This window comes from Crocodylus siamensis, chromosome 4, assembly GCF_052110815.1.
Source record: "Crocodylus siamensis isolate JL-2025a chromosome 4, ASM5211081v1, whole genome shotgun sequence".
Classification (NCBI taxonomy): domain Eukaryota; kingdom Metazoa; phylum Chordata; order Crocodylia; family Crocodylidae; genus Crocodylus; species Crocodylus siamensis.
This window is the reverse complement of record NC_143398.1, coordinates 104239492-104264438: the sequence shown is the minus strand read 5'-3', so window position 1 is coordinate 104264438 and position 24947 is coordinate 104239492. Positions and strand designations below refer to the sequence as shown.

Genomic DNA, 24947 nt, shown 5'->3' with positions numbered 1-24947 from the left:
GCAAAGAGCACTGCAGGCTGGCTGAGTTCCAGCCTGCAAGAGCTGTGTGCAAAAAGAGCGGGAAAGCCCCAACCCTGCCCAGAGGGGCAGGGGGAGGGGGAGGCAGAGGGGAAAGAGCGGAGCCTGCAGCTTTTAGTCATTTGCAAGGCCTAGGGTCAGGCTCGCTTTCCTCCTGGAGCCTGTGAACTGGTAAGTAGGGCTTTCAGGGGGCTGAGGGATTGTGGGGCAGGGCTGGGGTGGAAGCTGGTTGGGGGCTGAGGAACCAGGGAGGTGTTGGGGAAATACGCAGAGTGCCTGGCCGGCACCTCTATGTGCAGCTTCCCTTAAGGGATGCTAGAGTAGCTTAGGTTTCATTTGTCCCTGGCTGGGCACTCCAGCCATGAGCAGCGAATGTGGAGCCAGCCAGGCACTCCAGCCATGAGCAGGAAGGTGTTGGGGAAAGACACGGAGTGTCCAGCCGGTTCCACATCTCCCTGCTCATGGTCGGAGTGCCTGGCTGAGGGCAGGTGGAACTGAAGTAGCTTTAGCAGCTCTTAAGGAAAGCCACATGTGGAAGCATCAGCCGGGAGTGGGGAGATATGGAGCCAGCCAGGCACTCAGTGTTTTTCAATCTAAGGGGGCAAAAGAGACCTGTGCCCCCAGATCTGTATGGGGGGCAGGCTGTGGGCTTGAGCTTCTTTTTAAGAGAGGACATTCTTAGTAAGGTAAGCTCAGGCCAGGACTGAAACTTTCACATAAGCATATTATAAAGCAGAACAAAATCTCACACATCCCTGCTACACTTAAATCTGATTTTTGTCTGGCTGCAGAAAGGGATTATTGTGGTAGTCTTTTCACGGGCCCTGAGATTTACAATCAAGTGTGACATAGAAACTGCAACATTTTGAATGCAAAGCATGTATAGTTGCCTACAGAGCTGCCACATCTACATGATACCAGGCATGTAAGCAATAATTTCAAAGAATCTGAAATATTTTGTGCGTGACAATAGACAAGTAGCTTCTAAACTTCAACAATTTTTACAATTTTAAAGTGAACCTATTTTCCATGAGATTCCCATTATCTTTGTTCAATATAAAGGTCTTCTTTTTTAACTTTTTTGAAAAGATACAAATGTCAAATATGAACAGGTCACAGCAGACCAATGCAGTCCCATCATCTAAATTTGGTTCCAACCAAAGACCCAACTCATCTCTTACTTATTTTGACTTAAACATTCAGGGCCAAAAAAAAAAGAAGTTACCTTTTTTTAGTTGGTTCCGTTGCATTCTTTCCAAGGATTTCTCTGCAGAAAAATAAAGTGACAACTTTAAATTTATCTTAAGTCAGAAATAAAGAGTTTGGGTTGAATGCTGATATCGTTATTTCTGGCTATGGAAAGTTTTCCATAATAAAACACACCACTGTCATTATTCCAGCACATGTGAAAGAGAAGTTATTTCCTTATTTGGATCTTTATAAATAAGGACATGAAAAGGACAATGATGAAAGGACTTCACCTCAAACTTTGTTACACGTTTCCTATACTAGCTTCAATAAAGCACACAATTTACGTGTGGAAATAGTTACACCTTTACATAACAGAATTACCTTCGTAATATGTTAATGTTCATTAGCATTTGTAAAAATAAATTATTGAGAAGCACAGATTAATAACTAACTTGTTAGAACAGATATTGTATCTATACATTGAAAGAAGTGCGTGCGTGGAACAACTAAACAAACTGATTAGCATTAGTCAATACTTAACTGCTTGAAGTAGCATTGAGAAATGAATTTTAAAAGAGAGCCATGTACGGGAACAAGGAAATAAAGCCAACAAATAAACACACACACAAATAACAATAACAATAATACATAAAAATGAAAATGTCAACCTGATTTCCCTTTTCAATTCAACTGAAAACTACCAATCTAGCTGCTTCTAAAGTTAGACTATCAACTCATCTTTTGCAGGCTTTTAAAAAAAAATCTATCATGGTATTAAATAAGCAAACAAGGTTATTCTGTGTTTGAAAAGCGGAACATGTGACAAAGCCAAGAGGGATACTCATCAAGAACTGGATCAATTGTTCCAAAACATCATCCAAATCACTTGAGGCAGCATGGGTTTGCTAAACAACATGTCACCTAGAGAGTTAAGTCTCTGCTTGGTGATTTTGCAGCACAGTCAAGCTAAAACAGGTAAATTCAGAACAAGTTAACACTTGAAACACACCAAACTGAATTTTGCAAACTCATCTAAATTCAGGATCAAGTTCAATGAGTGGTTTCTTTTTCCTCCCAGTTTTAGCTTTTCTGATCATTAAAATGTAACTTTAAAAAGAGAAAACTCAAAGTAACACAGATTTTAATAAAAGATTTTACCAAGTCAAGGTTAAATAGAGAAATGTGTTAACTTATTTATTAGATTTGTATGCCACCCTTCCCCATAAAAGGCCCAGGGAACCACAGATAAAAAAAACACAAGATAAAATATTAAAATAAGGTAGGTATAACAAAATAAACTCACTGGCATTAGTCAATACTTCATTACTGGAAGTAGCATTGAGAAATTAATTTTAAAATAAGGACACTTATGGGAACAAGGAACTGAAACTAACAAATAATCTTTTCGACTCATGCAGAACAACATGGGGAAAAGGGAAATAAAGGGACAGTATCCTCTTATCATTACTGCAGCCAACTTAAAGAAAAAAAAGGAATTCTGCTTCCACTTAAGATTCTTACCTCATTATTTTTTGTTCTTCTTCCATCTGTTCCCTGACTTGTTCCAATTCTTTGATCAGCTCAATATCTGTGCCATTCACCCAGGTGTATACCACATCAATTGGCATGGGCAAACACAGCCTACATAAAGCAAATGAAAGCTACATAACCTGTTTAGGATTATTTCTACAGTGTTTGAAAGTAGCACAGATTAAACTGTGCCAAAGAAAGCCATCTGCTGGGCATAGGTTATATATTCATTATAAATAGGGGTCTACCGAATTCAAGAAGGCTGGCTGATTATGAGAGCAGAACCTAGCGCTGGCTGCCATTTTCATGGGATAAGTGCAGTGGGCCCCACCATGTCCCTGACTGACCCTAGCTATCTCACTCCTCCTTGGAGATTGCCACATGGTCTAAAACCATGGCTTAATTAGCCTATTGCCATTTCAGTAGATACATAGTTATAAACCAGAGAAAAAAAATGCTGCACCTTAATTATTTCCTAATTATACACTAAGCCACCAGCAGCAGGGGGAAAATGTCCCACCTCCTGAAGTTCCTTCAAACTGAAAACTTCTAAAACCAGGACAATTCAAGACTACTTTCTTAAATTAAAGATTATGTTAAAATACCACTGAGGGAACACACAAACTATCCTACTATAGAGGATGTTAAACTACACCTTGTAAACCCAAGTGCCTGAATGTCTATTTCCATTTTTTATTCTGGATGGTTCATTTGTTTCCATCATGTGTGAGAACTGTGGAAGCATCACTCAGAAAAAGGAGATTTTTAGGAAACCACAAGTTTCCCATTCTTCCTTGCATTATGGTCTACAAAGCCAGTCAGTTTTACAGTGTGTCCCCAAGCGTGAAGGGGGAATCATGCTGTAAACAAGTATATTCAAAACCAGGCATATATTATATACCAATATCTCTTCTATCTCCTGCCAAGCAAGAAGACATCAGGCACTTCCTACCCCCTCCCCATTTCACTGCCCCACAAAAAGACAATAGCACTGGCCTAAGGCTGGACAACTAATATGTAGTATTTGATGAAGAAATGGAGACCTAGCAAATCTTAACATGAGACAATTACTCAACTTTAAGACTGTCCGTGTTGTAAGGGCTTATCAGAACTGTTCAATAAAGTTCTGTACTGCATTTGGAAAGAAGCAGAATGATGTACTAAATCTAGTAATATGCAAGCATATAGAACCCAACCTTTGTATCATATATTCTCAAATAAAAGATGACCCTGAATACAAGACAAACCCTAATAGTTGGATTCTATACAAGGATAAATGCATATATTTATTATAATTTTCCAGGTTTTAAGCCTAATTATTGAAAGTCTGTCCTGAATTTGTCCCCTTCTCACTGCTACATTAAATCTGGGGGAAGGGAGGGGTAGACCCTGAGCCTCTGCCCCCCCCCCAGCTTCATCACCCTGCAGCCCCGCCCCCCACCATACTTACTGTCAGACCCTGGTCTCCCCGAGCATATAGAAGTGAGAAGCAACTTTGAAAACAATGACCTTGAAACAAGCATAGCTATCCATCTGCATATAGCACCCACAGATTTAGTTCATCCAGAACTGGTGGAATTTACCTTTTTTAAACTGCTGCAAGTTTTAGCATAGGTACTGTATAAGCACACTTTTAAGCAGCACTTTGGCATCTGCTTATATACATTACAAACTAGGCATGATATTAGTCCAAAGCCAAAAGGCTCATGATTTACCATACAGCCTACTGGGCTGGGCTCCGGAAGAGTCAACAGCATTTCAAGCCATGGTGGTTCCACATCTCAACACTGCTCAGTATTTGTGTGTACTCCAGATACCTCCCCCTGAAAAGGATCCATGTGCTAATTAGCAACACAATTCCTACAACCTGGTCATAAATCCTGTGATCCTCCAAAAATTTATAGGCAAATGAGGCATAGGGCAACATGGTCTGGCTTCATCTTATGAAGAGCAGGGCCACCATAATCACAGAATCTTAGAATCATAAAAAGATTAGGGCTAGAAGGGACCTCGGGAGATCATTTAGTCCAACTCCCTTCTCAAACAGGGCTATCCCCAACTACAGCAATCCAGCTAGGGCTTTGTCAAGCTGGGCCTTAAAAACTTCTAAGGATGGAGATTCCACCACCTCTCTGGATAAGCTGTTCCAATACCGCCCTAGAGAGAAAGTTTGTCCTAATATCCAGCTTAAACCTCCCTTCCTGCAACTTGAGACCATTGCTCCTTGTTCCGTAATCTGTCACTACTGAGAACAGCCTAGCTCCATCCCCTTTGGAACCACCATTTAGGTAGTTGAAGGCTGTTATCAAATCTCCCCTCAGCCTTCTCTTCTGCAGACTAAATAAACCCAGTTCCCTCAGCTTCTCTGCAAAAGTAACATGCCCCAACCCCCAAACCACTTTGTACACTCTCCGCTGGACTCTTTCCAACTTGTCCTCATCCTCCTTTCTGTAGTGGGGGGGCGCAAAACTGGGCACAGTACTCCAGATATGGCCTCACCAGTACAGAACAGAGTGGAATAATTACTTCTCTTAAACTGCCAGCAGATCATATGCTGCAAGTTTTAGCATAGGTACTCTATAAACACAGTTTTAAGCTCCAAGTTTTAGCATAGGTACTCTATAAACACAGTTTTAAGCAGCACTTTGGGACCTACTTATATATAGTACAAACTATAGATCATATGTGACAGACTGAGAGGGGGCCCACAGAAGGATTCTGGGTTAACTGTTTGGGGTCCCGCTGGAGGATGTCTGCCAGGCATTTAAGGCTGGTGAAGAAACAGGAATCATTGGAAATGGGGAAAGAAAGGCACAGCTCACCTGTGGGAGAGAAGAGGAAGCCAAATTCTATGCCATGTCATGGCCCACCATGACCTTAAAAAGAGTTGGTACTGAGGGAGACAGGGCACATCGACCCTCCACCTCCTTCTCCCAAAGCACATGTAACAGTACCCCATGCCAACTGCAGTCCCTGCCCTTCAACCCTAGCCTGGAGGCAGCTGACTGAGCCAGTCCAGCGCTGCGTGGTCCCTGTGCACTTTAATTAGTAGGGGTGCACCAATAGAGATTTTGGGGGCCGATACCAATAGCCAAATTTTAAGGAGGCACATCAGCCAATATTGATCCGATTTCTGATACAGCTGCATCCAGCTGGTAAGTCCGGTGTGATGGAAGTGGAGGGGGGAGGAGAGAGAAGGGACATTGTGGGGGCAGATCAATACCCCTCGCAGTGAGGGAGGGAGTGGGGCAGGGACAGGGACTGGGGCAGGGTGCAGGATGAAGCTGCAGCTCAGCTAGGTGCTGCGGGGGGAGTGTAGCATGGAGGAGCACAGTGGGGGGGCAGGGAAGCACATAGGCAGCGAAAAGCACAGCCCACTGCATGGAGAGCTGTGTGCAGGTGGTAAGTCTGTTGTGGTAGAGGGGGGCCAGAGAGGGAAGTGGCATGGGGTAGGGGCAGATCAATCCCCCTCATAGTGAGGGAGGGAGTGGGGCAAGCGCTGCCTAGCAGGGGTGGGACAGGGGATGAGGCTGCGGTTCGTCTGACAGGTGCAGGGGGCGGGCAGTTCCTGCCGCTGTGCACACCCCAGAAGGGCATGGGGGGGGGGGGGGGGGGGGGGAGGTGTCCCTAGATCTGCGTGAAGCAGGGTGGGGTGGGGTGGGCTGCAGCTGTGGGCTGGGGCTAGGGCAGCACTGGGGTCATCCCGGTGTGTATGTGTGTTTGGGGGGGGGGGGTGGAGGTTGGGCCAGGGCTGCGCTCGGGGCAGGAGGTGGCGGTACTGGGAGGGGGAGCTATGGCAAATTTTGGGGTGGCTGCAGTGTCCCCCGCCCATAGCCTCCCTCTCAAATTGCTTTTGGCATGTCCTTCATTTTTAATAATACTATGAACATGGACTGATTACCAACAAGGATAGATTTTCATAGATTTCATAGACATTTGGGCTGGAAGGGACCTCAGAAGATCATCGAGTCCAGCCCTCCCCACCCAAAGGGCAGGAAGTCAGCTGGGGTCATAGGATCCCAGCAAGATAAGCATCCAATTTGCTCCTGAAGGTGTTCAATGTAGGTGCTTGAACCACCTCCGATGGCAGGCTGTTCCAGACCTTGGGGGCTCAAACAGTAAAGAAATTCTTCCTTATGTCCAGCTTGAAATGGTCTCGCAGTAGTTTATGACCGTTTAACCTCGTCGTCCCTTGGGGCGCTCTGGTGAACAAACGTTCCCCCAGATCCTGGTGGTCACCCCTGATAAACTTATAGGTGGCCATCAAATCACCCCTGAGCCTGCGCTTTTCCAGGCTAAAGAGCCCCATGGCTCTCAGCCTGTTGTCGTAAAGTCTGTTTTCCTGACCTCTGAGTTAGAGGTAGAAGCAGTTAATGTTAGGGTGACAATGTTTGGATCTTGGGGAGCACTGTATTTGCAGCTGAAACAAGGCTTTAATCTGTGGCTTCAGCAAAGCTGATGACTACAAGGCAGAATGATATATTAAAAATAACACTGCAAAATGCTTAGGCAAGCAGTTTCCTAACAATAGGCTAGTGTGTAGGATACATGATTTCTTGTTTAAGAAGAACAAGATGCAGCCCATCAGCTATCATCAGGAGATAAAGCAGAAGTAAGACTTTGGAGATGGAGTCAGCAAGAAACCAGAAAGAACCAGCAAGTGACTGGAGGAAGCTGAGGTCAAAGTCTTAGGCATACTCTCATAGCAAAAGGTATGTAAATGACTGAAATGCATAGGCAATTCCATGCTAATAAAGTAAACAGTAAACAGAGGCAGAGCTTGCGATAGGAGGAGATATGGGTGGAACAAAGGAGGGGCAAATGTTAATGAGCATGAACCAAGGTGTATAAAATGTTAAAAGAACTAATGTTCACTGTGGCTCCCAAGTCTGTTGTTTTTTTGGGAGGTAGTCTGAATCTGTCTCCATTCTGAATAAAGCTGTTGCGAGCAATGTGTGCTGATGTTTGCTCCCTGTTTGCTCTGGCAACTAAGCAACTGGATCCATGAGCAATTGGATCGTTGTCTCCCTAGTTGTTGGGCGCCGCATGGAGTCGGGGTCTAACAGTTAAACAGACTGTTACTGTATCACTGATATGCAGGATATCGTACAGATACATGAGACACTGGCCTGAAGAAAGTACAGTCTGAGACCACTGCATGTGAGCTTGACTTGGGCAGGAGTCCCCATGCATTGTCAATAGCAGAACTATTTAAATGAACCTTAGAATGACAGACCATGACTGTGAACAGAAACAAGAATGACAAATATGAGTGAAACATTGAGGTTTACACCAACGAGGCAAGGGCAGTGATAGTTTTCTGACCCTAACAGGACTTCAAATGGGCAGAAGGGTTCATCTACATGACACTTACTGTAAAATTGCAGGTCATGTTAATTTGTATTAAAACACATTATTCCTTTACAAAGCAATTCTTAACTACTTTATAGATACACTACTCTTAAATATATATTTTTAAATGAATACTTTTCTCCTCGTAATTTCTTGCTGATCCAAGTCTGCCTTGGACTCCTATTTTAGGGCTGGCATGCAGAGAAAAATAGAGCGCTCGGTAAAATAGGATGGCAGTTAGAGTTCACTACGTCTGGTACTCTTAGTAGGGTATCCAGGGGTAAAAAAAACTCTCTGCACCGTTCCCTTTTATTGCATTAAACAACTGCACATGCAGTATGTGGCACAGCAGACGTGCCTCTGGCTTATTTATACCAGCCTCTGGCTTCTTTATTATTCCATCCAGGAAGAGCACAGACCAACTGCAGATGCTTCCTCAACCTGACAAAGGTACTTATACCCAAAAGCTTGCAAAGAAGAATTTTTCCAACTATTTGAGTTGGTCTAATAAAATATACATGATTTAATTATATACTTCAGTGGAATATGTACAGTAGCAGTTTCCCTAACTTTTGTGAGTTTAAGTGCTTTGCTTCAAGGCAGCACTTCTGGAAGTGTGATCATGTGAGAATCTCAACTGTTTTTGCAAAGTAAATTTCTAGCTGTCACTTTCAGAGAAATCTTGAAAGCATGAACTCTAAAGGTTAAAAAAATAGAAGACAAGTAAAAAAAACCCACTAAATTTATTGTTCTTGTCTGATGGTTTTTAAGCCAATGTCATAATTTTTGTTGAATTTTTGCTGAATTTTTTTGTTAATTCAGGATTAACAACACTGCCATAGCCAGAGACAGAGAATGCTACCCCTGGGCTCCAAAGTGCAATGCCTTTGTGTACACAGTTCAATACTGGATTTTTTCCCTATCTTGATTGTGCACACCATTCTGATTTGTTCCCCACTGTCACTCCAAGGTCTTCTGAATTCTACTGTTTCCCTGTATTTTCATTTCAATTCACTTTAGAGTGTTTTCTTCCCAGAAGCACTGGATTGCATCTCCCCCCTCCCCAGTTGTATCTCCTCCTGTATCTAGCCCCCTTAGATTCTTTTGTATAACATGGATTGGAAAAGAAAGAAATATTCTAAAGGGTGTAGGGGACAGTACTGGCCAGCTGATTAATTTCCCCAAGAACATTCATATGAAGTACTGCAGGGCTTTATTCTGTCACTTTTGTTCAACATCTGTCTTGATTGTAGTCCTACCAGTATGCTCATGAAACTCAGTTCTCGGTCTCAGTTTAATCAAACCTGACTGATTAATTTGCTTTGGTTTTCCTAGTGTGTGATGAGAACTAAGGCTTTTATCAAAGTCACCAGGCTGAAGCTCAGCTCAGACAGACATCATGCTGGAAAGAAAAGAAAAAAATCAACACCCCACAAATAACGGTTCCTTTAACTGTTCCTACAGTTGGAGGAACAGTATGTACAGCCTAAAAGGTGTACTTTATGATTTTCTGCTGCTTCCAGGACATTGTAATGATTTCTCTTTGATTTCTGTTTCACCACAGCTATCACTGCCTCTGTCACTACACTGCATTTTACATGAGGCTCCCCTGAAATCAAACACAGAAAGCTCACTGGGGAATACAGCTGGTCACTTGTCACACACACAAAAAAAAAACTATTGCAGGAGATTATATAAGTTTCTCACCTGTTAACAAATGTAATACAAGGTGCATTTGATCTACCAAGGTCCTTTGTGGTTTAAAACCTGTAGCAACAAGAGCTCTATTCGTTTCACCATAATCAGTCATGAGTAGAGAAATGCAGTGAGTCATGTTAGTCTGAAGTCACACAGAAGGCTGAGTAAAGATGTCATTCAGACTGACAACCCATAGCTTTACACTTACAGTAAGACTTGGTCGGAGGGGGGTTTGGGTGGGCAACGGACCAGACAGAGAGAGAGGATGCCTGAACACTAGAATTTTCTTCTATTTCTATGCCAAACCTATTAACTTTCTCAGCAGAGTGCAATGCTTATTTAAGAAGCTGTCAAGCTTCTTTTGAGACGCTACTCTGATAAAAGAATACCAATTCTGACTCTCTTGGTTATGGGAGATGCTCAGTGCTAGGTTCAATTCTGTTAAATTTGGATATTTTCCACATTGCCATTTATTAATAATACACCATATTAACAAGAGGTATAAGATGATGATATAAGTTTCTACATTTAAGATATAAAATTACAGTAGTGTTGATTCAGCCACATCCTGATAATGTTTGAGCTAAAATTAAGCTAAAAAATTAAGGCTATTTTTTTTGTATTCAGAGTTATGTCTACTGATTGGTAACACAAGTTTATCTAGTTTGATCATTAACAAGGAGTATGAAACAGTGAGCAGTAGAAATAGAAACCATCTTCACGGAGCAGATCCTCAAGGAATCCATTTCTAAACACTGGGAGAAGAAGGTGATTAGGAACAGTCAGCATGGATTCACCAAGGCCGAGTCATGCCTGACCAACCTGAGTGCCTTCTACGACAAGGTGACTGGCTCTGTGGGTGCAGAGACCAGTGGATGTGGTATACCTTGATTTTAGTAAGGCTTTTGATATGGTCTCCCACAACATTCTCACAGGAAAGCTAAGGAAGTAAGAGCTGGATGAATGGACTGTAACGTGGATAGAAAACTGGCTGCAGCATCAGGCTCAGTGGGTAGTAATCAATGGTTCAATGTCTAGTTGGCAGCCAGTATCAAGCGGAATACCCCAGGGGTTGGCTCTGGGGTCAGTTTTGTTCAATGTCTTCATCAATGACCTGGAAGATGGCACAGACTGCACCCTCAGCAGGTTTGCAAATGACACCAAGCTGGGGAGAGTAGTAGGTATGATGAAAGGTAGGCCTAGGATTCAAAGTGACCTAGACAAATTGGAGGATTGGGCCAAAAGAAATCTCATGAGGTTCAACAAGGACAAGTGCCAAGTCCTGCAAAATCCTCCCTGTGCATTCAGCAGCAGACCCAGAAGTGGACTGGAGAGTTCCAATTCAATTCAGAGAGATTAATGGGTTTCCTGATTCGATTTGGATTCGGAGATTCGGCCACTGAATTGGGCCAAATCTCCTCTGAATCGAATCAGCAACTGAAGTTTCACACAGCCCTAATAAGGATAGAAAATACCTTTCTGCCTTCAGATATTAATGATTCTTTTCTACACAGACTGATAGATTTCTTCTTCAGCTCAGGTATCACAGGTATATTACTGATCTCCAAAATGAGCTGTCAGCATCCTCACTCTGGTAAGTAGGCATTTTGTAACATCTTTCTATATGAAGATTTTCATCTTTCAAGTCTGACACATTTTAATATGAGACAACTCTTTGAAACTGGGTGTTTCAAGAAAATAAACAAATAAACCAAGGTGTTTTTCTTTTTAACATTTATAATTTCTTTCCAACAGAATCCCACTATCAATTTCCAGGCCCAACAGATAAAGGTGAGATCAACGCTACTACATGTAGGATAATCAGATTTGTATGCTAATTCAATCCACATATGGTAATATCAAAAGTAGGCTAATTGAGAAAGTGTTTTGATTTAGGAAAAAAAATCATATTCAACCAGTTTCTCAATCTTTAGATAACTTTGTTTGGCAGAAGGTAAGGTAGGCTAGGGTTGTACCTTGGAGCAGTGATGCTCAATCAGGGTGTTATGAGGTACTACACCAAGTTAGCACGGTCAGGTTTACAAACACGATTCACAAGATGCATACAGCGATTTCAAACAGAAAACCATAATTGTGGTCTTTCTGCATTCGTTGCAAAAAAATCCCCTATGTTATTTTTTTGTAGTCAAAAAGAGCTCGCATTTTCTGAGAGGCACCTCAAATCTAAAAAGCTTGAGAACTACTGCCTTAAAGACCAATTGATTCAGAGACACAGGAGCTTTCAGAGGAAACAACCTACTTTGTCGGATGCCAGAAACAGACCTTTTATTCACTGATCTATTCCTAGCAACTGACAAAGTTGCCGACAAAAGTTCCTGCATATCTGAATCAATTAGACTTAAAGGTACTACCCTATCCAGGGCTGGATTAACGCATAGGCAAACTAGGTACACGCCTAGGGCTAAAAGTGAAAAAGGAGCCCAGTTGTGTTTATTCTACATATTATAATTATTGAGTAAAAAAAAGAAATACAAATATACAGTACTGTTTCCTTGGAGCCCACTAAAGGCTTAATCCAGCCCTGACCCTACCCTACTTTCTGCTAATGACTAATCACCCCTTAATTGTTTGCATCATGCCACGTGCGTGTGGATATGCCAAAAGGCATGTTATGCATGCGATTTTGATTGTAAAGGTGAGTGTGTAACAGCAGATAATGACTCCAAATAGGAATTTAAATAACTTAAAATCCTAAGAGGTGATTTTATTAAATAATTCATTAAAATTAATAACTCTGGGGTTCACATACAGTATTTCCCGTTTTCAAATCTGGGAACACTGGGTCCAATCCTGTTTGAGCAAAAACTGAAAGCTGACAGTTCAAAAAGGGCTGCACCAAAAGGGACCTGCTAGTTCTGCCTTTTCCCTGGAGGATCCTGATCCCACCAGCAGCATCTATATCTGGTGTCTATTTATGCATGTGGAATCTGACAGCAGATTAGAGTCAGGCAGGGAAGCTTCAATGTCAGTGTTGATAATTCTTCAGGGGTACAGCAGCCTGTAGCTCCCCCCCTACTATACACATTAAATCTCCCCAGGCATCATTAACTACCTTCACTTCCTGACATAGACCTACTACACTCTCCAACTGCTCTCCCATAACTTTCCAGTTTCATCCCCTACCGCAGGCCCTGATTACAACTGTACTACTATAGCCACTACCCTATTCTGCTCCATCTCCCGATTCTTTTCTTGTTCCTGACCTCATTTTTTTGCCCCTCCTCCACTTCTATTAATGGTCCTAACTTGTTGTGCCATGTTAAATTTACATTGCATGTTTTATGGAGCAAGGTCTGTCTACTTCCTAATGATTTTTTTGGCACTTTGCACGTTCAGGAGGCTCTCAAATATAATTTGTTCCCATTCCAGAACAGCACACAATTTAAAATTAACGTTGCACAAAGTGAGGCAAAACTAAGATTGCACCACAGTCACATAAGGCAATTACAAATCTTGATTCCACTAATTTTATTTCCTTCCATCTCCCTTAATGCAAGACTGAAGCAAACCTTTAAGAAAGAATTTGAGTGAGGAAAAAACTGAAATGCTGAAGAGCTTTTGGATAGGGAGTCTACATGTCTTGAACAGCCAAAATGGCAGAAAAGGCAATTAAGAGATTTCACTGGTACAGAAGATAGTGGAGAATGCTGAAGGAGGTAAGTTGGAAATGAAAGCAAAGCCACCTAAGGTTAGCACCTAAATGTAGAACACAATTTTTTTTCTTAGCCTTACAAGCAGTGATGCTAAACAGTTATAACTATTTCATAACAGCAAGGTTTTAAAATAATTCATAAACTAAGATTCGTGCAAGGTTTTAAAATCCTGCATGCCCACAGGCATCAGCCAATTTAACTTTAATCTGTTATAAAGAGCACATAAAATATATATATAATCTGTAATGGTAACAAAAATGTTGTCGTGTAATGTCTCCAAAGGGCATCACACCAGAGATATAATCAAAACAGAAACTCTACAGGCAGGTTCTCAAACTGTTCATACAGTAAACTGCCTAATCACTTGATACCACAAGGAGATATGCTTTACTTTCCCTGCACTGATGTGTTTACTTTCACAGGACCAGCCTTTCCCAAGACACATTTATTTCTAGTCCCTTCTCTGCAGCTTCATCCCAGAGCTTAGGGTGAACTAGATTCTAGAAAGTATCAAAAACAGAAATCCTGTGTCTACAGGCTATGCAGAAAGCCAAGGGCACACCTCCGTCTCTGAGAGATTCCATTAACTCATTCAGCTTATACTACAAGAATATCCAGTTCATCACACTGCCAGGATTTCAAGTCAAGTTAGTGCTGAGGCTGTCATGACCACTGGGGCACATTAGATGCTGTAACAACCCTCCTTAGTTGAGCTGCTTTGCTTTAACAGTTCTTGTTTAGTCCTGCTGGCTGTCCATGCAAGCCAGGTGGGAGTTCCAGTTTAGTCACTGACAACCCAACCATGGAACAGGCTATACTGGTTTACATGGTAACAGATAGCAGACCAAGACAGGTCTGGCCTGACAAGGTGCGTGGATTTGGCAGCGCAGAAAAACCCAGCTCTTGTTATCTTAGGTGACAGATGTAAGGAAAAGATTATTAAAACAAAGAATTTCGTTCTATGCCAGTTATTAAAAACAACCCCAAGGACAACTAGTTGGATGCATATCTCCTGACAAACATCACCTAATACCTTCCTATCAAACCTGACAGAATATAAAAACTTACTAAGGAATTCAACCTACTCCCTGACTTTAGCACCCTCTGCAAAAGCATTAGGACTTGTCCAAATAGTCCCTAATTCCATGCATTTCCTCAACATTTTAGTTCAGAAATGGCAAAGCTCACCTTCACATTAAAGCATTCCCTTAAGAACTAAAGCAGAAAAGAATAAGGCTGCATATTGTAATATATAAAACAGTGACAATACCCACACAGCAGCACTAAGATTTAGATATCCCTTTTGGACAGAACCCACTCTTTTACAAAAATCCACTTGCTTAGTTACCATAGTGACAGCCATTCCAGAAATGGATCAGGACAGAGCAGCACACTCAACTGCTTAGTTCTATGAAGCACTACAATTCTCAAAAAAAAATAATTTGAGAGCTATGAACATCCACTTTAATGTGCCCATTACTGCTTGGCAAGGGAGGAGGTGAGAAGATGAGAGAATACTGGGAGTAAAGCAGGTCTAGAACATTAGTGTACAGCAGTATGATCAAGACTATCTTATGTCACCAGGCAAATGGACTAGATAATCCAAACATTTCCTCCAAAACTCTCATTTCTATGATTTGATTCCACACTGAGGTTTTAGTGAGATCTTATTTTTTTTCAGCTGAGTGTACATATGCTAAAGGAAATGAAATGACTTACTTTAAGTAGCTCCTCCCACACTGCAGCCCACAGTCCTACTGGTTTCCTGAGCAGCAGGATCCTATGACTATTCAAGATCTACACCAAAACCACAAGAGGCCATCTAACATTTAACACAACTGCAGCATAAAATGATCAACATGTTTTAGGCTTCAAACTCCTGTGATCAGCTTCTCCAATTTCAATCAATCCACTCAAAAGGCCTTTTTTCCCCCCTTGGCCTTGTTAATTTCTACTAAATAGCAATCTCCATAAGAGATCAAGGAAAATTGCCAACATTTAAAAAATAAATCTTCCAGAGATGGTAAAACAAACTAAATTGGAAATGCACTTTTATATTTAGCTAAATATGTTTTAATATGCAAAAGTAGTCATGCTGCTTGCTTTGCAATGCTAAAAGACTAACTTGTTCAAACCAGATTGCAATGTTAAAACTTGATAGCATACAAATTTAAAATTTGACAGTTCTTGTGTTACTATCACTTCCAATTACAGATGTTTTCAGAGCTAACATGTGAAGTACAAGGTTAAATTCCAACTGTAGCACAGAGCTCAAAATGTACAGGAAAATGTTGACAAATACGCATACCAGCTAAATGCGCAATACTGATACCCTGAGAGTAATAGTTACCGATTCTGAAATGATTTTCCAGCAATGTTGTCCCTGTAAGAATCAAACAGAACATGATACTGGTCTCGACTCCACTCCAGAACAACCTGTAAAGAAAACAAACTTGGCGTCACCTTTTTGAACAGATAACTGATGATTTATTTCTCTTTCTTCAAAAGTTTAGCAGTGTACATTTAAATAAAGTATTCTGTGCACATTAACACATACAGACTGGGAATTAAGCCACATAAAAATGTCACATTTCATCTCTAAAGAAACTAAAAACCTGAAAACCATGTCACCCTAAACCAAACAAGAAAAAAGGCAAGTTTACAGACTTTCAATGAAGCTAAGGGACACGGACTGCTATACCAGATCAGGCTAAGAGTCCACCCAGTGCAACAATATATTGCTGTCTGTGGCCAGAAACCCAACAGTGGACAATTACAGAGTAGCCTGCCCACAGAGTACCTGTTTTTCCCAAACCTTCATCAGTTAGAAGCTGGCTTCTACCACAAAGCATACATTGATATTCTATCATGTGCAACTCTGCTGGCATTTAAACAAATGAAACATACCAATGAGTCCTGCATCTTAGAATGACTAACAACTTAAAAGTTGTTCACTGCTTATCACATTGCAGATGTTTGCTAAGTAGCCTAAGCAACCGTTTTATAAGTGGCTTCTTAATGAGGAAAACCACTTGTTTATGCTATCTACCAATCCAATAACATCTGTGTAAAAAACTAGCATACATAAAAATAAGTGCAAATATTCACATCTCTATTATTAAAATTAAAAGTTTTTTCACAAACAAGGAATATTTATCATTGAGGTAATTTAAACTCACCAGTTTCTCTTGCTTTGTAGCCACAAAATAATAAATAAGCATGAGAAATCTCAAGGTCAAAAATAAAAGGGAAACCTGGCACTTCAGTTTTACCAGGAGGTAAACTTGCTGAGACTATGTTTAGCAGTGGAAAATCTGAGTTAAGGATCATAGCAGAAAATTCTTTTCTCCAGTCCTTGATTAGATGTTGTTCTGGAAAAATCCCAAGTGTACTTTTAAGCATTAGGGAGAAAGAAAAAAAATCATCAAAACTTTCCCTACTCCTTTTACCCTAAAAGTTTTACAGCACACCTACACCAATGTACAATGAAGAAAAGGAATTTTATAGGGGAATAAGGCATAGCAAGTGCCTGATAATTCACTTGCTGAAATCAAAAAACTCCTTCCAAGCTGGCAAAGAGGTTCTTCACAACTAAAACCACTTGTCCCGTCTCATTCCCTTACCACATGAATGAAGAATGTACAAAATGAGTGTAATTTGCTCATTATTATTTCTGTCAAGGTGAATAATGGCTTATTTTAAAAACAAGTGAGACAACTCTGTCCTTCAAACGTAAGGCACCTCTCTCTCTCTCTTTCTCTAAACAAATATGCTAATTTACTTGCTATGACAAAGAAAAAAAGATGGCATACACTATTTTTTTCAATAAAGATATCGTGACTGGTAATAATATCGCTACACATAAACACTATACTCCAGAATCTCTTTGGATGAGAAACAATTAATTTTCAATCCTTGTTATAAACTGAATTTTCAGAAGGAAAAGGGTAAAGTATGAAAATACCCAGCTACTTACGTTTTTCTTTTGAACCACAAGGACATGCATTGATTTCACTTTACAAAAATAAATAAGACTGATGAACAGCACATTCCAGATTCACTAAACCTGTTTTAATAGGTTTTAAAAGCAATGTATTAAGAAGCTAACTGCAAAACTAGGGGCCGAGAGAAGTTTCTGGATTCTTTTCTCTCTTTTCAATCATAATGGTGATGCAAATAACTATGCACAACACTTAACTGGGAACAAAGAAAATGATAAGACGCATTCACCTGGCTAGACAAATCAAGCAGCGTTCCAACCAAACATCCCCTAACTTAAGATGCACTAAACCGCATTCTGAATTATATTTTGTAACTAAAGAATTTAGTCTCAGTACCATTATATCTCTGCAAGCAAACCTTGATGGAAGATAATATTCATGTTTAATGGGGGTGGGGACAGGCATGGGAGAGCAAGTTGAGAGGGAGAATTAGCCAGTATTTGTATTACAATAGCACCTACAGGTACTGAGTTTGGGGCTCCACAGTGCTAGCCACTGGCGATGCGCAGGGGTTGCATGTGCACTCCCTGGAACCAGAAGCCAGCCACATAACCAGAAGTGCTGGTGGAAGTGACAGGCTGTGGGGGGACCCCTTCCTGCCCCCTCTAGTGAGCTGGTGCCCTCTGCCCCCCCACCCAGACTCAGGAGGCACCAGTCGCCCATGCTACTATACTAAAAAATAAGAACAGCTTCTACTCCCAAAATATGTACCTACTGCCAGCTACAGCTATTCTCTCATGCCCTCTCTACACAGGGGTTTTGAACAAAGGTGAAGCACCAACAGAAACACATCTAAAACTTAACTGTTTTGAAGCTGATGGTAACAAATTTTTGTGCAAACAAGTCTAAATTGTGCTTACCAGCACAGGGCTTGAGCTCACAGGTGAGACTTTATGCCCTCAAACCACAATTTCACATCTTGTTACGATTGGTATGTAATTACTAATTTTGAAGCATCAACTTGATCTACCCATTTAAGCACACGTACAGTGCTATTGTCTTTATCAGTGGATCTACAAAGAAGAGGCACAATTTTGTTTAACTGAGGGTGTCACATTGGGAGTGTACCAGAAACACAAGGGCTGCAATTCAATGGGGAAAGAATGAAAGAGGGAGGACTGCTATTTGAGGGAGGTCCATCTAGATAAGCTCCAGAACACGAAGACTCATCCTGATATGGGGTGCTGCAGGAGATACAGAAATATGTGACCTAGTAAGTGCAACCAAGGTTTTTGGTTTTGTTTTAAATACTACCCTCACAGCCCTCTAATAAAAAAATTGGAGTCCATCCTTCAAAACCTATCTGCACAAGCCCCATGTTAAGCCATTTACCTGTGTGTGACATGGCTTTGTTGGATCATAACTCATTGTAAGGAAAAAAGAAAGATTGCTTGGATATTTTTGTGTTATCAGTACTAAAATTTTAGGAAGACCAACTGCCGTTTTGTGCTAGATCACAACTAATAGCTAAGGTGAAAGGTCCATCATTACATTTCTGGCTGCTCCTACTTTTTTACTCTTTCCTAGGCTTGTTCTTTGTCAAAGGGGAAACTGTTTTTAGAATATTTGCTCTAAAATGATGTAGCCATATTTAACAGAAATAAACTCTTGCTATTATAAAATTCTACTTACAACTACTTCTAAACAGGTTTAGTATTTAAACAGCAGAGAGAGTGAGTTAAAGTCTGGCACTGAGACAGCCTTCAGTGAGAAACAGTGCCTTTGAATGATCCCTTAGAAATCTGTCACAACTCAGACAAGCAGTAAGTAAAAGAGCCTGTTTCAGATGTCAGGTACAGTTTGCATTATGTTTTATCCAGTATTACCAGAATTCTAAATGGCAATTATTTCATACTTCTATCAAGTTAAAGTCAAAGGAGTTTACTCGAATTTTCACCACACTCATAAATTCATAGATGTTAGGGCTGGAAGGGACCTCAGGATATCATCGGGTCCAGCCCCCCCTGCACTTGGGCAGGAAAGACTGCTGGGGTCAGATGATCCCATCAAGGTGCAGATCAAGACTTTTTTAAAGATCTCCAGAGTAGGTAGGCACTCAAATCATAAAGAAATTTTTCTTATATCCAATCTGAAGTGATCTTCAATCAGTTTGTGTCCACTGTTTCTTGTAACCCCCTGGGGTGCCTTGGTAAACGGATGTTCCCCCAGGCCCTGATGTATACCCTGTATATACTTACAGGCTGCCACCAAGTCCCCTCTAAGTCTTCTTTTCTCAAGGCTGAACAGTCCTACGTCTTTCAGCCTCTCTGCGTATGATCTACTCTCCAGACCTCTAATCATGCATGTGGCCCTCCCTCCTTTGGACTCTCTCCAGCCTCCTGAAGTGTGGCGCCCAGAACTGGACACAGTACTCCAAAAAACATCATTCCAGCTAATGGTATCACATAATATCATAGGCAGCTAATGATATTACATAGTTAATTCAGCCAACCAGACCTATGTAGAGATCAGGATATGCACTGACAGGTATTTAGCAAAACAGTAAAGAAATAATGGACGATCCAGATTCTGTTTTCTTTTTTAAAAAAATCTCAAGTCCCTCACAGTAGAACAAATCCTTCTTCTGAGAATGCTCAAAATCAGGAAATGTCAAGGGAAAGACTGCATGTGCAAATCTAATTCTGCTCCTCTTTTGAATATAGATGACAGTACATTCTTTAATCCCGATATTATATTGTCTGTAAAAGTCTACTAAAACACAGTTTTTCTACAGATTTGTAATGCATATCTTGAAAGAAATGCTGTGAATTTACCATTAAAAATGTTGTTCAATGTATAAACAGCATTGAGGCAACAGTGGAAGATGCTATGTGCATGCATAAGCCTGTGAAAGAAAAACCCTAATTATATTGAATCACTGAAAAACAGAATTGAATTTACCATATTTATATAATTATTAGAGACTATATCATTAAGCATAATGAAATGGGAGGAGTGAAAACTGCACATGCAGACTCATATTTAGCATTTTCTGTTCAGTGTTTAACTGTTTCAATTTTAATATTAAAGATTTTAATGGAATTTTATCCAAGATTACTTCATAGATTTCACAGACATTAGGGCTGGAAGGGACCACAGAAGATCATCGAGTCCAGCCCCCTGCCTGAGGGGCAGGAAGTCACCTGGGGTCATAGGATCTAATCGAGATAAGCATCCAAATTTCTCTTGAAGGCATTCAATGTAGGTGCTTGAACCACCTCCGATGGCAGGCTATTCCAGACCTTGGAGACTCGGACAGTGAAGAAATTCTTCCTTATGTCCAGCCTGAAACAGTCTTGCAGGAGTTTATAACCGCAACCTTGTCATCCCTTGGGGTGCTCTGGTGAACACCCCTGATAAACTTATAGGTGGCCATTAGATCACCCCTGAGCCTGTGCTCTTCCAGGCTAAAGAGTCCCAAAGCTCTCAGCCTGTCATGGCAAGAGCTGTTTTCCTGACCTCTGATGATATGTGTGGCTCTTCTCTGGACTCTCTCAAGCGTCTCCACATCCTTTTTTTATTCAGGAGCCTGAACCTGGATGCAGTACTCCAGCTGCGTTACTAGACTGAAGCAACCTGAAGATTTTAAAAAATCCCCAGAGCATTTTGGCTCAAAATATTAAAGAGCAGTCAAAATTGTTTTCATAATGCAGGAGTGCTAGTCAAATGGTGGGTCCAGTCAGGAGATGCTAAGCATGCTTAAAATATAAGTCACGGCATACATGAGGAGTGCTTTCCACCGCCTTTAAACTGTGGTCATCATATCACAAGATCTCAGGCAACAAGAACTGCATCCCTCCCAGACAGATGATTCATTTTTTGTTGCTAATAATATAAAAATTGTCATACATCTTTTCCTTCACTTTATTTTGTTATCAAATTAAAACAAGAAAGTAAACCAATTTATAAAGCAGGCAGAATCTAACAAAATTCTGCTTAGTAATATCATAAGCTATGCTAACTGAGTAATGGAAAGTTCTGACTTTCTTCCCAAGAAATCTGCAAGGGCTTTATTGACTTGTAGCGTCCAATGTTGAAGAAAATTAATATAATTATTTTAGAAGACATCTATCCTAATAATGGAAAGAAAATAGAATTGTCCCAGTCTTCAAAAATAGCGATGAGAAATCCTGCACCATACTGTCCTATTAGTCATATATAGTTTTATTGTAAATGTTATTGTATTGTTTAGTGAAAGCTGTTAATAAACTACTACTGGCAAAGGTTTGCCTGACAGGTCAAGCTGCTTCATCTCTCTCTCTGTCCCCCACTTGTCCACTAAGTCTAAATTCACTTTGTTTAGGCAGGAGATATCTCACTATGGCTATACATACACATACACCATGGCTGTATCTGGACTGATGTTTTTAAACAAATGAACACAACGATATCTGTACTGACAAAGCACTTCTTATTTTAAACAACTGCCACTTGCTCAAAGTAAATTTTCAGTGGAGGCCTTCTTAGCTAAAATGTTACCTAACCCTTAAAGAAAAAAGGGTTTTTTTCTGGTGACTACAAGGTTGTGTATTTGTAACGTGCTTAACGAAGAGGATCCCAACCTCACATGAGACCTCTGGACACAATTAAATTACAAGCAACATGACATACACAGGGAGAAAAAACAATAATCATTTAATTGCTTGTTTACCACATTCAAAAGAATGCATTCAAGCTAGCTGCCAAATGAAAGCTCTGTAAGTGGGCTACCAGACCCCCCCCCTTTTTTTTTTATTTAAAAAATGGAGGCAGCATATGTAGGACCAAACCAGGCTTTAGCTTACACTTTCATTGAGGTGACTTCAGTGGGTTGCACAAATGTAACTGGGGGCATAAGCTGGCCCTATAAATAGCTCAGTAAGATACCAAAAATAAAATGAAACACGACTATCTCATTGAGTATGACCCAGAACTCCAACAACTGTTCTGCAATTACACAAGTCTGGTACACTGTTTAGCTGAGAGGATCCCATGTCTGGTTCATACTAATCCCTGTATTCTGAAGAGCTACCAAATACATTGGAATTCCACTTCCCATTGCCCACAAGCACAACATTTCAACAGAAAATGGGAAAGGTTCAAACATAAGAATATACGAATTGCGATTTACTGGGTCTAATCATATCACAGTATCACAGAAACTAAGAGTTGGAAGGAACCTCAGGAGGTCATCTAGTCCAACCCCTGGCTCAAAGCAGAACCATCCCTCACTAGATCATCCCAGCCAAAGCTCTGTCTAGTTGAGTCTTAAAAACCTGCAAGGATGGAGATTCCACCGCCTCTTTGGGTAACCTGTTCTACTGCTTCACTACCCTCCTAGTAAGAAAATTCTTCCTAATATCTAACCTAACCTTCCCTTGCTGCAACTTAAGACCGTTGCTCCCTGTCCATGTGTCACCACAAAGAACAGTCTAGCTCCATTCTCTTTCGAAACTCCCCTTCAGCTATTAAATCCCCCTCAGTCTTCTCTTCTCCAGACTAAATAAGCCTAGTGCCCTCAGCCTCTCCTCAGAAGTCTAGTACCTCAGCCAATGAACCATTTTGGTTACCCTCTGCTGGACTCTGTCCAATTTGTTCACATCCTTTCTATAGTGGGGTGCCCAAAACTGGACACAATACTCCAGATGTGGTCTCACCAGTGCTGAATAGAGGGGGATAATTACTTCTCTAGACCTACTGGCAATGCTCCTACTGATGCAGCCCAGTATGCCATTAGCCTTCTTTGCAGCCATAGGTCCATCTTGCCCAGTGTCTTGGGGCACAGTGGTAGACAGCAGATGCTGAAAGGGAGAGTGAACTGGATATGACCAGGGTTTTTTCCCCACCATTCCTCTCCTGCCTGCAGCCTCCAACATTAAGGTGTAGTAAGTTCTGATTCAGAGGGTGTACCCCTAACTCGTGTGCTCAACAGCTACTGATGCCCCTTTCCTCCAAGAATCTGTCTAATCCTTTTTTGAATCTGGCTAAACTGTTGGCTTCCGCAACATCTGGTAGCAATGAGTTTCACACTTTAATTACAAGCTGTGTGAAAAAAAATCTTCCTTCTGTTAGTTTTAAACTACTGGTTTCATTCTGTGACCCCCTAGATCTTGTCTGGAGAGAGAGAATAAACAATCAAGCTCTAATGACATTCTCTTTGCCATTTAGTATTTTGGAAATCCTTATTGTGTGCCCCTTGCAGTGTCAGGGAGGAAAGGCCAAAAAGGGAACAGGAACACTTGGGAGAGTGAGAAATGCCTGGGAAGGAGGGAACCCCTGTGGCACTGAAGGGCTGCAAGCAGGGGAGGATGGGGCAGGAGCGTTACAGGAGCAGTGGTAGACGCAGTGCCATGAGTGAGAGATGAGCACCCAGGTCCAGCATGTAAGACAGGCACCGCGCAGGACAGGGGGTGGGTCTGTGCAGGTGCTGCAGAGGCACAGGAGCCAGGTTGGAGGCCGCAGAGACAGACCTTCCCCCTCAAAGCCCATCCACAGGCTGTGGCAGGCCCTTCTGTGGCATCCAAAGAAGCAAGCTTCAGCCCATGAAAGCTCTGCCTCCCTCCCTCCCTATCCCGACCTATAAATCCACTCTGGCTAGCCTCTGCGCCGCACACATGCCTCCTGTCCACACCAGCCAAGCTATGCCTCTCCTCCGGAGCTGCTGTGGTCCTGGCAGGTGGATGCCTGAACACAGGCTGCCCTGGGGCACTGCACAACCATGGGCGGCCAGGCCTGGTCCTGCCAGGAGGAAACCAGTGGGCAGAGGGGACACCCCCCAGCCTGAGGGGGGGAGCGGCAGTGCAAGTAGAAGCGAAGCACGTGCCTGGGGCAAAGGGGGTGGGACTGGGATACACACCGCACACAAATACACCGCCGCCCCCCACACACACACGCGGCCGTAGGGGCACCGGGCGTTACCGACCTCCCCGAACTGCAGGGCGGAGACGATCATGAGCACGACGCCGCCGAGGCAGAGGCAGGGCCCGTAGCGGTGCGACAGGCACGTGTAGGTCTGCCTCTGCAGGAGCTTCAGCAGCATGGCCAGCCGCCCACCCGCGCTCACCGCCGCGCCGCCGCCATGCACCGCCCAACCGAGCCGAGCCGAGCCGGGCCGGGCCGGGCCAGGCCAAGCAGGGCGGCTCCGGCCGCAGCCCCGCCCCCCCCCCCGCGCCGCTTCCGGCAGCCGGGCCCCGCGGCCGCCACCTAGCGGGGGGCGTGTGGCGGCTGTTGCAGGCCTGAGCCGGCGGGATGGGGCTGAGATGCTGCCCGGGCACCCGAGGAAGCGGCTGTGGGTGGCGGCAGCGCTTGCTGCACTCGCTTGCCCCAGCCAGACCCCCCCCCCCCCACACACACCTCAGCAAGCCCGGCTGCAACACCGGGCTTAAGCTGTTCCCGGCCCCAGGCAGAGGTCCCTTGCAGCCCTGCTTCTCTCAGACAGTGTTTTTCAGCCCGTGCGTAGGGTGGCCACCACAGAGGACACTCCGGTTGTCCTCTGTCCTCTCTT

General features: G+C 42.4%; 1 protein-coding gene across 1 annotated transcript in view; it reads right to left on the bottom strand.

Moving 5' to 3' along the window:
- Window positions 1-24603, bottom strand: part of GNPTAB (N-acetylglucosamine-1-phosphate transferase subunits alpha and beta) — a 79052-nt gene extending 54449 nt beyond the window's left edge. The window contains exons 1-4 of the mRNA XM_090043239.1: window positions 24366-24603; window positions 15814-15899; window positions 2731-2850; window positions 1244-1285 (exon numbers count right to left, since the gene is read on the bottom strand). Of these exons, the coding sequence (XP_089899365.1) occupies window positions 1244-1285; window positions 2731-2850; window positions 15814-15899; window positions 24366-24482 (365 nt within the window). The 5' untranslated portion in view covers window positions 24483-24603. The remainder of the gene's footprint in view (window positions 1-1243; window positions 1286-2730; window positions 2851-15813; window positions 15900-24365) is intronic.
- Window positions 24604-24947: the final 344 nt, after the last annotated feature.